At 48.7% G+C, this 12,154-nt stretch overlaps 1 protein-coding gene across 5 annotated transcripts; it reads left to right on the top strand.

Annotated features, from left to right (window-relative positions):
• The first annotated feature begins 312 nt into the window (after positions 1-312).
• On the top strand, positions 313-9,987 carry NR4A2 (nuclear receptor subfamily 4 group A member 2). 5 transcript variants are annotated; one of them, XR_004271323.1, is made up of 8 exons: positions 313-1,861; positions 3,588-3,711; positions 4,223-5,088; positions 5,891-6,020; positions 6,409-6,572; positions 7,499-7,701; positions 8,210-8,267; positions 8,417-9,984. XR_004271323.1 is itself a non-coding variant. In XM_032286433.1 (8 exons), the coding sequence occupies exons 3-8, from the start codon at positions 4,225-4,227 to the stop codon at positions 8,671-8,673; spliced, it is 1,797 nt and encodes a 598-aa protein (XP_032142324.1). In that variant the 5' UTR covers positions 313-1,861; positions 3,588-3,711; positions 4,223-4,224; the 3' UTR covers positions 8,674-9,987. The 5 variants fall into 5 exon arrangements, 4 of the variants coding, with proteins under 4 accessions (XP_032142324.1, XP_032142326.1, XP_032142325.1 ...); XM_032286433.1 differs by having other exon boundaries at positions 8,089-8,267; positions 8,417-9,987; XM_032286435.1 differs by having other exon boundaries at positions 6,409-6,497; positions 8,089-8,267.
• The last annotated feature ends 2,167 nt before the right edge of the window (positions 9,988-12,154 follow it).

Here is a 12,154-nt window from a genome sequence, read left to right as displayed (position 1 = left end):
TTCCCAGCCTCCGGCAAGCTGGGGGCAGCAGGGAGTACGCAAAGGCGGGGCTACGGAAGAGGGCTGAACAGCCGGGGATCCCGAATAGTTCCCCGGCGCTTTCGGCCGGCACTGAGAACACAAGGAGGGGGGCGAGTTGCAAAAGGGTCCAGGCAGCCAGGAAGCGAGCCACGCCGAGAAAGGAGGGGCGGCTGGGACGCTCTGCGCGAGTAGAAAAGCGGGGGAGCCTCCGAACTCTCACTCCCAAGGCCCAGCCTATTCCAACCCCGCGGGAGAAGCCCGAGGAAGGCCGCCCGACCGCCCGACTCGGGCCGGCAGACAGAGGAATGGGGCTTGCCTTCTGGAGTCGCGGCGTTGACTTTGCTAGAAAGCTCCCTGCGCCCTCGGCGTGGCGGGGGAAGTGACTGGCGAAGCAGAATCGGCGGCGACTCCGACGGCCGCGGACGTGTGGCACGCTCCCACAGCCCGCCCGGGCCCCTCTCCTAGCTGGGCTGTAGGCTCACACCTTAGCTTCGCGGAGACGCTCTCCCAGTCCCCACCCGCTCCGCTTTTCTTGTCCAGCCTTTCTGGGCTCTCACATTGAGGCTGTGATAGCCCTTGTGTTTCAAACGAAGGTCGATTTATTTCCCTAAAACTCTTGGAAGGGGTACAAGTTGGTGGACACCGAGGAGTATCGAAAGTATTAGAGTTTGCAGAAGGTGGGAATCAGAGTACCTTCCTGCAGAAGGCGCACCTGTTGCCTGCTGCACGGCTGCATTGTCTGTGAAAGGAAAAGGGGCGACGCTTCACTCTGACTTTTGGGGTTTCTAAAGAGCTGGGTCACAGTCGGTCTACCCTTTTTCCTTCCTCTCCCCCTCCATGCACCACTCCCTCAATCGAACGTGGGCACTGCATGGAAAGAAGGAAACAGAAAAATAGGCCCTACCCCCACTCCCATTCCCTTTCAGATGGCAGTGTGGGGGGGTGGGAGGAGGGGTAGGGGAGAGAGAGAGGGAGAGAGAGAGAGAGAGAGAGAATGAATATATGCCAGAAGAGGAGGTGGCCTGGGACAGGAAAAGGGAGTAAAGGGATGAACCACGTAGGGAAATCCCACCCGAACTGCTTGAGCCCCCTGAGCGTCTCGTGTCATGGGACATCTGTACGCTCTTCCGCTTAAGGGGGTGACGAGGGTAGGTAGAAGTTAGGGCGCTGCAAGGCACCTCCCATCCCGTGCGGCTCCAGGTGCGGGATACCTGGTCCACGCCGGCGTTCCCTTCCGCCCGGGCTTTTGTTGCGCCCTCCCACCTGTGAGCGGCCGAGCCGCAGCGAGGGCTCGGGGGCTTCGGGGAAAGTGAAGTGTCGCGGCGCTGCGGACTGCACAGACCTGGGAGAGGTCACACCTCTCTCGGAAAAAAAAAAAAAAAAAAAACCCACCAAAAACCACCCAAGCTGGCTACCAAGGTGAACGCAGAGCGGTTCCCACCTTAAAATCGGCCCTATTCGTGACGTCAGGTCGGAAATATACCAAAGCGAGCGCGGGCCAGGAGTCCAGGGAGCTCGGCGGCGCGGCGATTGGGCAACGGGCCGCTGACGCGCGCTGACGCGCGGAGACTTTAGGTGCATGTTGGCAGCGGCAGCGCGAGCCACATAAACAAAGGCACATTGGCGGCCAGGGCCAGTCCGCCCGGCGGCTCGCGCACAGCTCCGCGGTCCCTTTTGCCTGCCCAGCCGGCCGCCTGTCCCTGCTCCCTCCCTGCGCGAGGTGTCTGGGCTCCCTTCGCCCTGCTCGCCGTCTCCTCCCCGACCCCGGCGCCCAGGCTCCCAGAGGGAACTGCACTTCGGCAGAGTTGAATGAATGAAGAGAGACGCGGAGAACTCCTAAGTGAGTAGGTGCAGCCCATGCAGCTCGCCTTCTTTTATGCTTCTTCCTTCTTTTGCACGTCTCTTCTTTCCACGTGTGTGGGTCAGGTCCTCTGGAAGTGGGAGCCAGAGGCTTTAGCGAGAGTGGGACCAAAGGATGGGGAGTGCTTGCTCGCAGTTACCCGGGGGAGCATTTTTTCGAAGTCGGGCTTTGGCACTAGAGGGGAGTTGGCTCCGGACGGAGGCTTCCAGGCTCCTCATTGGTGGACGTGGAAGGGAGACTCCACAGTTTGGGAGCTGAGGACTAGCCCGCGGAAATGGTCGGAAAGTTTGCTGCTGTTAGTGAGGAACTGATTGTGACCTGTGGACACGGAGACTCCAAGTCCTATGTATACGAGGGAAGCTGCCCACAAACTGTCAGGGAGAGAAAGTTCTTCAGTTTATGCGTTGCTTGGGAACTGTGTCTCCGTGGCTTGCCAGCGCGCGATGTTTCCCGGGTATTGTTGAGTAAGGGTGGTGTTGGTTGAGTGTCCTGTTACTAAGTTGTCTGAAATTTCTGGTTTTGACATATGCTGTCCTTGGGTTTGCGAATGTGTCAGAGACAGGGGAGAGAGAGAGAGAGAAAGAGAGAGAAAGAAAGAGAGAGAAAGAATATGAATATGTAAAGAGTACAGTTATGAAACTGTGGCGCTAACAGGGAGTTAATATCCAACACAGGCATATCTCTAAGGGCTGTGGGGGTCGAGTCTCCTTTCTGCTCTTTCTGGTTTATCTCCCCACCTCCCACCACCACTATGAAGCAAGATTGTGGGGGAGGGGAAATAATAGAAAGAGAATATTTGGCTTTCTTTTTCATTAGTAATAAGATTGTCTATGCTCTAGAATGCATTCCAAGTGGGAACATCTGAAAATTACTAGGACACAAGAGTGCTTTGTTCCAGTAAGGAAGATCATGGAAGGCATTATGGGGAAGGTGTTCATCTTGCTGTGCTGGGAAACACTTCTAATATTGGGGCCAATACCATATAAGCAGTATGCACCTCCCTCTACAATTGACCTAAGATGCTCTTGGAAAAGTAGGGTCCCCTCTTCCCACCTTGTGGCCATTAAAGATGCTGAAAGACAAGTTTTCTGGAAAAGTGAACATCAGTTTATCTGTAGCTCCAATCCCAGTGCTCTGTCAAAAGTACTTTAGAAATGCGGATGCTTCCACTGAAATTGCCTTCTCAGTCCAGGCCTTTCTGACATTTGGTAAGAGTGAAGATTGTTTTCTCATATTATATTCTTGAATTCTATCAACTTTCTTCCCCCTCTACGAAAAGAAGAGGCAGTTTCACCACAGGAAAAAAAAAAAATGCAAGAGAAGGTTCCAGGGCTGTATTTTCAGACTCTAGTCTTCTTACTCAGGTCTGAATTAACCTAAGATGAAAATGACCTCTCCACCTACATTCTAGCAAAGGGGCCAATTCATTACATCATAAATGTTAAATGAGTTCATGGACTAGCTTTCCTTTTGCAGGATCCTCTCTCTGCAAGGATTTACACAGTGCAATGGGTAGTATTTTCTGTTGTTTCCAGTTATTTCTTTTATACATTCATTTTAAGTGCCGTGTTTGGTAAAGGCTTCCCACTCATTTCCAGTAAGACAAACAGGGAAGGCATGGAAGGGCCTGCCTGGTGAGTCTACATATGCCCGGCTGAATCTCTGTCAGGGAGATACCCTGAAGCTTCCTGTGTCTGTATTTCAGGGAGGAGATTGGACAGGCTGGACTCCCCATTGCTTTTCTAAAAATCTTGGAAACTTTGTCCTTCATTGAATTACGACACTGTCCACCTTTAATTTCCTCGAAAACGCCTGTAACTCGGCTGAAGGTTAGTGCAACTTAATTTCTTTCCTTTCCTTTCCTGAGTTCCCCCAAAATCAAGAAACAGGGCAAGGAGATCTTCTTGGCAAACCCTGTAACTTAAGGTTTGTCTCAACCCATCGCCTTCGGGAACAACTTTCTCATTGTGCAAATCAAGTTGATTTGTAGATGATCATTTCTAGAAAGAGATTGCTGAACCTGAGCTTCAGAGAAGAGGCTCACCTGAGTGGGATTGACTGTAAAAAGGGGGGGTGGTAAGGGGGACATGTTTGGAAATACCCAGGAGTGTAGACCCTCAGGAGCTTTTTAGCTCTGGGTCTTTATTTTGGTCAGTCTTTCCACACCTTACACTGTTGTTCTGCAGCATTCTACCTCTCATGCCCTTCCTCTCGCGCCCCTACATGCTCTCTGGCTCTCTGACTGCCATGGGCTGCCGGTGTAGCTCCAGGTGTACCCGAGCCCGGGAGAAAGTGTTCAGTTGACCAGGCTGAGTGTGTATCACCCTGTTTCATTTCCAGCCATGCCTTGTGTTCAGGCGCAGTATGGGTCCTCGCCTCAAGGAGCCAGCCCCGCTTCTCAGAGCTACAGTTACCACTCTTCGGGAGAATACAGCTCCGATTTCTTAACTCCAGAGTTTGTCAAGTTTAGCATGGACCTCACCAACACTGAAATCACTGCCACCACTTCTCTCCCCAGCTTCAGTACCTTTATGGACAACTACAGCACAGGCTACGACGTCAAGCCACCTTGCTTGTACCAAATGCCCCTGTCCGGACAGCAGTCCTCCATTAAGGTAGAAGACATTCAGATGCACAACTACCAGCAACACAGCCACCTGCCCCCCCAGTCTGAAGAGATGATGCCGCACTCCGGGTCGGTTTACTACAAGCCCTCCTCGCCCCCGACGCCCACCACCCCGGGCTTCCAGGTGCAGCACAGCCCCATGTGGGACGACCCGGGGTCTCTTCACAACTTCCACCAGAACTATGTGGCCACTACGCACATGATCGAGCAGAGGAAAACGCCAGTCTCCCGCCTCTCCCTCTTCTCCTTTAAGCAGTCGCCTCCTGGCACTCCAGTGTCTAGTTGCCAGATGCGCTTCGACGGGCCTCTTCACGTCCCCATGAACCCGGAGCCTGCCGGCAGCCACCACGTGGTGGATGGGCAGACCTTCGCCGTGCCCAACCCCATTCGCAAGCCCGCGTCCATGGGCTTCCCGGGCCTGCAGATCGGCCACGCGTCGCAGCTGCTCGACACGCAGGTGCCCTCGCCGCCGTCGCGGGGCTCACCCTCCAACGAGGGGCTGTGCGCTGTGTGTGGCGACAACGCGGCCTGCCAACACTATGGCGTGCGCACCTGTGAGGGCTGCAAAGGCTTCTTTAAGGTGAGCAAGGGCGGGAGCGGAGTAAGCAGGTAGGGAGCCCCTAGTGCCCGGGACCCTGGAGTGTGCCCTCCGCTGCCTAGGTGCCTTCAGCCCAGCACCAGCTCGCCCGGGACTGCCCAGCTCTCCAGGGTCCGCCGAGACTACCCTGCAGGAGTCCAAGGGCTGCGGCGGGGACTTCCGGGTGTCTGAGAAAGGGAAGCAGAAAGACTGGGAGGCCAGGGTCGCATCCCCCTCGCACTCAGCCGACCCGGCTGGCCCCCGCCCGAAGTTGCTGGAGCCGGAGTTGGAAGAGGGTCATTTGCATGTGCTAGGAGCTGTCTTCCCTGTTCAGAATGAAATTGGTTAGGACAGAGAACCGTGTCTGAGCTAACCAAGTGGAACAGAATTCCCTATGGTCAAATTAAGTGATCTCTTTATTTCGCCATCCTGATTGAATAATCTTATCATTTTAAATAGAGAAGGTCTCCAAGGAATGTAAATAATATGAATGCCCACGGATTTGTATTTACTGAGCGTCTCCTTCTCCTTCTCTTGGCATATAAAACACAGCAAGGAGCGGCAAGGTTAGCTCAAATGTTAACGCTATCAATTTTCTTCTGTTAAATGCCCTGGGGGAGGAAAAAAGAAAAGAAAAAAAGAAAAGGAAGAGATAAAAATAAAATAAAATAAAATGGAATTGTGTGTATGTGTTTGTTTGTGGGGATGAATCGTAGATCCCAGCCACATATCAGAAATTTTCTCCGAGTTGCCTGATTTTCAAAAGAAGAAAAAAAATGTTGGTCTATATTGTCTCCTTTTGCAGCGCACAGTGCAAAAAAATGCAAAATACGTGTGTTTAGCAAATAAAAACTGCCCAGTGGACAAGCGGCGCCGGAATCGCTGTCAGTACTGTCGATTTCAGAAGTGCCTGGCTGTTGGGATGGTCAAAGAAGGTAGGTTGCGGGGAGCTGCCGACCCTCCAGTCTGCGCCCTTAGGAAACCACTGCTCATACTCCAGCATCGCTTTCCACTTCCTGGTGCTGGGGATCTCCGGCCCCCCTCAGTCTGGCCTCCAGGACCCTGCAGCTTCCTGCTTGCCCAGTCTCCCCTAGAGAAAGCCGCCAGGCCTTTCTCTCCTTTAACTATACGACCCATTTGGAGGAAGACATAAAATAACCCCGCATTTTTTAATGCTTCTCGTCAGTAAAGGCTTTACAAGCAGTGGGGCCCAGAGCCGCTCAGCCTGGTGTCCCGCGGCTGCGGCCTTCCCCGGGGAGGGTTCGAGGCAGCAGCTGGGTCTGGGCTCTGGAAAGCGGTGCTAACAGGGCTCTTCCTTTGCAGTGGTTCGCACAGACAGTTTAAAAGGCCGGAGAGGTCGTTTGCCCTCGAAACCGAAGAGCCCACAGGAGCCCTCTCCCCCTTCGCCCCCGGTGAGTCTGATCAGTGCCCTCGTCAGGGCCCATGTCGACTCCAACCCGGCTATGACCAGCCTGGACTATTCCAGGGTAAGAAGCTGGCGGGGGATATCCTGTGGACAAACCGACAGATGGGCAGGACCCCTCCCCATATCCACCATTAAACCTCAGATTCAATGGGGTAAAGAAGGCAAGCAAGGCTCTATATGCCTCATAGCTCTGATCAGGGCCTCAGGATTCAGACCTTCAGACAATCCATGTAGCTGGGGGCCTAGACTTGAGGACAGGACAGAGGAAGGAGGAGGGGGACATGCCACAGGGTTTGAAGCTGTGTGAATTCCTACTACCCAACTACCCAACCCCGCCCCCACTCCTACCATATGCACCAGTGCCTCTAGCATGAAAACCAGGGGCTGTGCAAACTCTGCTTCCCAGTCTACTTTTTTCTCAGTCCTCCATGGAGATAGATGCTTTAATCCCCATCCTTCCTGGCAGTGTGCGGGGGAAGAATGTGGGGCCTGTCTGGGGGTCAGGGAAGGGAAGGAGAGGGTGTAAAGAATGGCAGTGGGGTGGGGGATCAAGTGGTCAGATCCTTTTTACTCCAGCTGTGAAAAATATGTGGACTTTAATTGGAGGAAGTATGTTGGGCAAACCTGATACCGACTGCAATTTTATTAAGATTTGCAAAAGGGCGACTCAGCTCGAGGCCCACTCTGGGACTAGCATGAATACTAACGTGTCAATTGTTTTGTGAAGATAAGAGTGAACGTTTCCCAGGGCTGGATGGCACTGTATTTAGTCTGTATGGAAATGGTAATTTACATATTTAAAGCAGCGACCTCGTAGCACCATCCCTAATTGAATTAATTGCCCCGGAACATCTAATTTCCTTACTGGTCAGAGAGAGGTTTAATTGTTATAAAAACCTGGCTCCCCTACTAGAAACGGGGTTAGCAATTTCACGGGTTATATATTTTAGAGAACCTCATTAAGTGCTATTTAAAATGAAATTCCAGTTCCAGGCGAACCCTGACTATCAGATGAGTGGAGATGACACCCAGCATATCCAGCAATTCTATGATCTCCTGACTGGCTCCATGGAGATCATCCGGGGCTGGGCAGAGAAGATCCCTGGCTTCGCAGACTTACCCAAAGCCGACCAGGACCTGCTTTTTGAATCAGCTTTCTTAGAACTGTTTGTCCTTCGATTAGCATACAGGTAATGAGGGAGGAAAGAGACAATTAAGGGAGGCTGTGAGAGAAATCAAGAAAGGAAAAGAAAGGGAGGTAGGGAAACTGGGGGTGGGGGGTAGAGAAAAAGACAGAATAGGAAATAAAAGTTGGAGAAAGGAAGAAAAAGAAAACAAAAAAAGAGAAAGGAAGGAGCGAACCCAGAAGCCTTGGATAAATGGAATGGAGGTGGGATAGGGGGCGTTCTTGATTGTTATGAAATTAAACCCTTTCAAGGTCCACTGGTCTACATTTTATTAACTCTTCAGTAATTAGGTGCCTCTTAAATCCCTCATTTATTGCTCTTCAAGTAATTAGTTGTTTAGCTTCTCTCTCTCTCTTTTTCTCCCCTCTCTCTCTTTGGTATTAATTGCAGGTCCAACCCAGTGGAGGGTAAACTCATCTTTTGCAATGGGGTGGTCTTGCACAGGTTGCAATGCGTTCGTGGCTTTGGGGAATGGATTGATTCCATTGTTGAATTCTCCTCCAACTTGCAGAATATGAACATCGACATTTCTGCCTTCTCCTGCATTGCTGCCCTGGCTATGGTCACAGGTCAGTACTGCAGGCGCAGGGCACTTCCCCTCCAGATCTGCCTAGCAGGATTTGTCCTCGCTTTCCCTTGCCACAGATCCTCTCTCGCTTTGCCAACTAGCTAACTGTCTTGTACATTCTTCTTTTGTTTCTGATTATGTTTTCTGCAGAGAGACACGGGCTCAAGGAACCCAAGAGAGTGGAAGAACTGCAAAACAAGATTGTAAATTGTCTCAAAGACCATGTGACTTTCAACAATGGGGGGTTGAACCGCCCCAATTATTTGTCCAAACTGTTGGGGAAGCTCCCAGAACTTCGTACCCTTTGCACACAGGGGCTACAGCGCATTTTCTACCTGAAATTGGAAGACTTGGTGCCACCGCCAGCAATAATTGACAAACTTTTCCTGGACACTTTACCTTTCTAAGACCTCCTCCCATGCACTTCAAAAGAACTGGAAAGATAACGGAAACTGTCCAGAGGGGGCAAGTCACATGGGCAGAGGTAGCCCTGTGAGCTGTCTCAGCTCAAGCTGTCCCCCATTTCTGTAACCCTCCCAGACCTTTGATCCCTAAAGAAAACAAACAAACAAAAACTGTTGCTATTTCCTAACCTGCAGGCAGAACCTGAAAGGGCATTTTGGCTCCGGGGCATCCTGGATTTAGAACATGGACTACACACAATACAGTGGTATAAACTTTTTATTATCAGTTTAAAAATCAGTTTATTGTTCAGAAGAAAGATTGCTATAATGTATGATGGGAAATGTTTGGCCATGCTTGGTTGTTGCAGTTCAGACAAATGTAACACACACACACACACACACACACACACACACACACACACACAATCTTAAGGGGACCCACAACTATTGCCCTTTAACAAGACTTCAAAGTTTTCTGCTGTAAAGAAAGCTGTAATATATAGTAAAACTAAATGTTGCGTGGGTGGCATGAGTTGAAGAAGGCAAAGGCTTGTAAATTTACCCATTGCAGTTTGGCTTTTTAAATTATTTTGTGCCTATTTATGAATAAATATTACAAATTCTAAAAGATAAGTGTGTTTGCAAAAAAAAAAGAAAATAAATACATAAAAAAGGGACAAGCATGTTGATTCTAGGTTGAAAATGTTATAGGCACTTGCTATTTCAGTAATGTCTATATTATATAAATAGTATTTCAGACACTATGTAGTCTGTTAGATTTTATAAAGATTGGTAGTTATCTGAGCTTAAACATTTTCTCAATTGTAAAATAGGTGGGCACAAGTATTACACATCAGAAAATCCTGACAAAAGGGACACATAGTGTTTGTAACACCGTCCAACATTCCTTGTTTGTAAGTGTTGTATGTACCGTTGATGTTGATAAAAAGAAAGTTTATATCTTGATTATTTTGTTGTCTTAAGCTAAACAAAACTTGCATGCAGCAGCTTTTGACTGTTTCCAGAGTGCTTATAATATACATAACTCCCTGGAAATTACTGAGCACTTTGAATTTTTTTTATGTCTAAAGTTGTCAGTTAATTTATTATTTTATGTTTGAGTAAGAATTTTAATACTGCCATATTCTGTAGTTTTTCTTTGTATATTTCTAGTATGGCACATGATATGAGTCACTGCCTTTTTTTCTATGGTGTATGACAGTTAGAGACGCTGATTTTTTTTTTTTTCTGATAAATTCTTTCTTTGAGAAAGACAATTTTAATGTTTACAACAATAAACCATGTAAATGAACAGAATTTTGTCTTCTTTTTGGGTCAGGAAAAAATAATGACTAACCGCTGACATAACATAAACAGTTGGAGATTAATTTGGGACAGGTCGCTTATTCAACATCTGAATTTCAAACAGACAGCCTAAGTCTATTCCGGCAAAAGAAACCAGGTGAACTGAAATGCTTATCCAGAAAATTCAATAGAATATTTTTTCTTAACCAGAATTTTCCAGTCTTGTGACCTATATTTACAATAATCAATTTGGAAAATCTCAACGCTTCTGTTAACTTTGCAAGTAAATGTTGCTTTCAGAAGAGGTGTTCTGGAGACCCCAAAGCTTTTGAACTTGTACAAGGTCAGAGTCTTGTCAAATACTTGTCTTGCACAGTGATTAGGAAGTATCTTTTGAAGACTCAGGAAGTCAACACGGATTTGAAGAGTGTTGTACGTATCTCCAATTTTCCAGTTTCTCAATTTACAACTGTTGGGTCAAGGCTGAAGGGCTAAGCAGTTCGGGCCCTTTGGGCCTTGAGTTACTTTGGCACAGAGCAGAACTCAGTTGAGGTATTTCTATCAACTCCTTATTTTCTTCATTCAGTGGATGGTGATGAGGTGCAATTTGTAGTTTTAGAATAGAATTTCTGCCTTGTAAGTTTCTCAGGTATATAATAAAATATCTATGTGTTGGTTTCTGGGCCTGGTATAAGCAAGTTGTAACTGGGCCTCTAGGATTCCACCCAGCACCAACTTTCAAAAAAGAAAGGAAACTGTTGCTGTAGAAGCCGCTTCAGCTCGGAACCCTTGTCCTTGGGCAGACAAGGTCCAGCGAGTTTTGCCTTAGGGCAGCTGTGAATTCATAGAGAGCGAAAGATGGGGATGGTCTCCTTTGCTGACCCTGGTGAATTACAGCTGGCCTCTGGGTCACTGAAATTTACAAAGAGCGTTATTGTTTTTAAAATGCAGAGTTAGAACTGTAAATTGCTACAAGAGCGCTATGGTTTTCTTTTTCTTGTTTCCCCTCTTTTTTAAAAGACACGTTTTGCGGGTCAGCAAAAAAAAAGAGAATGGAGGTTTCGGTGGTAATATAAGATTATTTTTACAAGATGCGTTTTTCTCTGGGTATCTGAGGGACAAATAGGGTGGCCACTTAAGAAATTAAATAATAACGAAATGTTCAATTTCTTGGCTTTCTTGAAAAGATGAGACTAGTCATATCATTTTATTTTCACATCTTATGCCCAAGTAAAGCCACAAAGCAGTAAGTAAAGGGAAAGAGAAAAGCTTTTTAAAATGCTGGGAATCTGCAGAGCTTTCAGCTCTCATCTCCCAGGTGTCTGCAGCCCCGAGACACTGACATTCCGTCACACAATCCCCGAGAGTTGAACCTAGAAGCGAACTCTGTGGCAGGTTCTCCCTTAAGGAAGCGGCGGCGCTTCACCCGAAGCCAAGGAGGAGTTGGGTAGTGCGCCTCCCGGGAATTTGGGGTGAAAGGAGGCAGGGATGACGCTCCACCACTTCTGCCTGCCGAGGGCACCGGCTCGGCGTACACTGAGTGGTGATTCCCAAGTTGCAAATTGGCTAGTGCCTTTTCTGTTTCACAGAGTCGCTCCCAAACTCCCGGCCGCGCACCGAGTTGCTCAGATAAATAGCCTCGCACACATTGCCCTTTCATCTTTCCAGATGCAGCTGAGGACTTTTCTTGTCCTAATGTTTCTAGGAGTAAAGTGAGGAGAAGCAACAGACACGCTGCATTGCCAAAAGCCAGACGTTGTATGACCTTCTTCAGAAAGAGATTAAACTTTATAATGAGGGCTTCATACCGCCCTCGACTTCCCACGTCCTCTTAAGTATTTCAGTTATTGTGTATCCTTCCAGCAATGGAAAATACATGATCATTGTTCCGAAGACGTGACTATACAGTTCTCAGCTCCGAGGGAAGGTCTAACTTCAAGTCTTTGCTGTCTAGCCCCATTTTGAGTGGTTGCCTAGAACGCTTTGACTTTATGGAAAGTCAAAGCTCGAGTGAGCAGTGAGCAGCGCTGTTGCCTGCTCCTTCCTGAGGTCTGCGGTCCAGGCAACAGCCACAATTTCTCTGGATGCCCTGCTGTCCTTTCGCTTTGGATAGTGTGTGTGTGTGTGTGTGTGTGTGTGTGTGTGTGTGTGTGTGTGTGTGTGTGTGTGTGTGTGTGTG

Source organism: Sapajus apella, unplaced genomic scaffold (assembly GCF_009761245.1).
Source record: "Sapajus apella isolate SASKATOON/1434 unplaced genomic scaffold, GSC_monkey_1.0 scaffold18, whole genome shotgun sequence".
Taxonomy (NCBI): Eukaryota; Metazoa; Chordata; class Mammalia; order Primates; family Cebidae; genus Sapajus; species Sapajus apella.
The sequence above is the reverse complement of the archived record's forward strand: the minus strand, read 5'-3'. Positions and strand labels throughout refer to the sequence as shown.

Coding starts and splice junctions, on each gene's coding strand:
- NR4A2 (XM_032286433.1), top strand. CDS start 4,225: ATGCCTTGTGTTCAGGCGCAGTATGGGTCCTCGCCTCAAGGAGCCAGC. Junction 5,089..5,890: donor GCTGCAAAGGCTTCTTTAAG/GTGAGCAAGGGC, acceptor CTCCTTTTGCAG/CGCACAGTGCAAAAAAATGC. Junction 6,573..7,498: donor CCAGCCTGGACTATTCCAGG/GTAAGAAGCTGG, acceptor ATGAAATTCCAG/TTCCAGGCGAACCCTGACTA.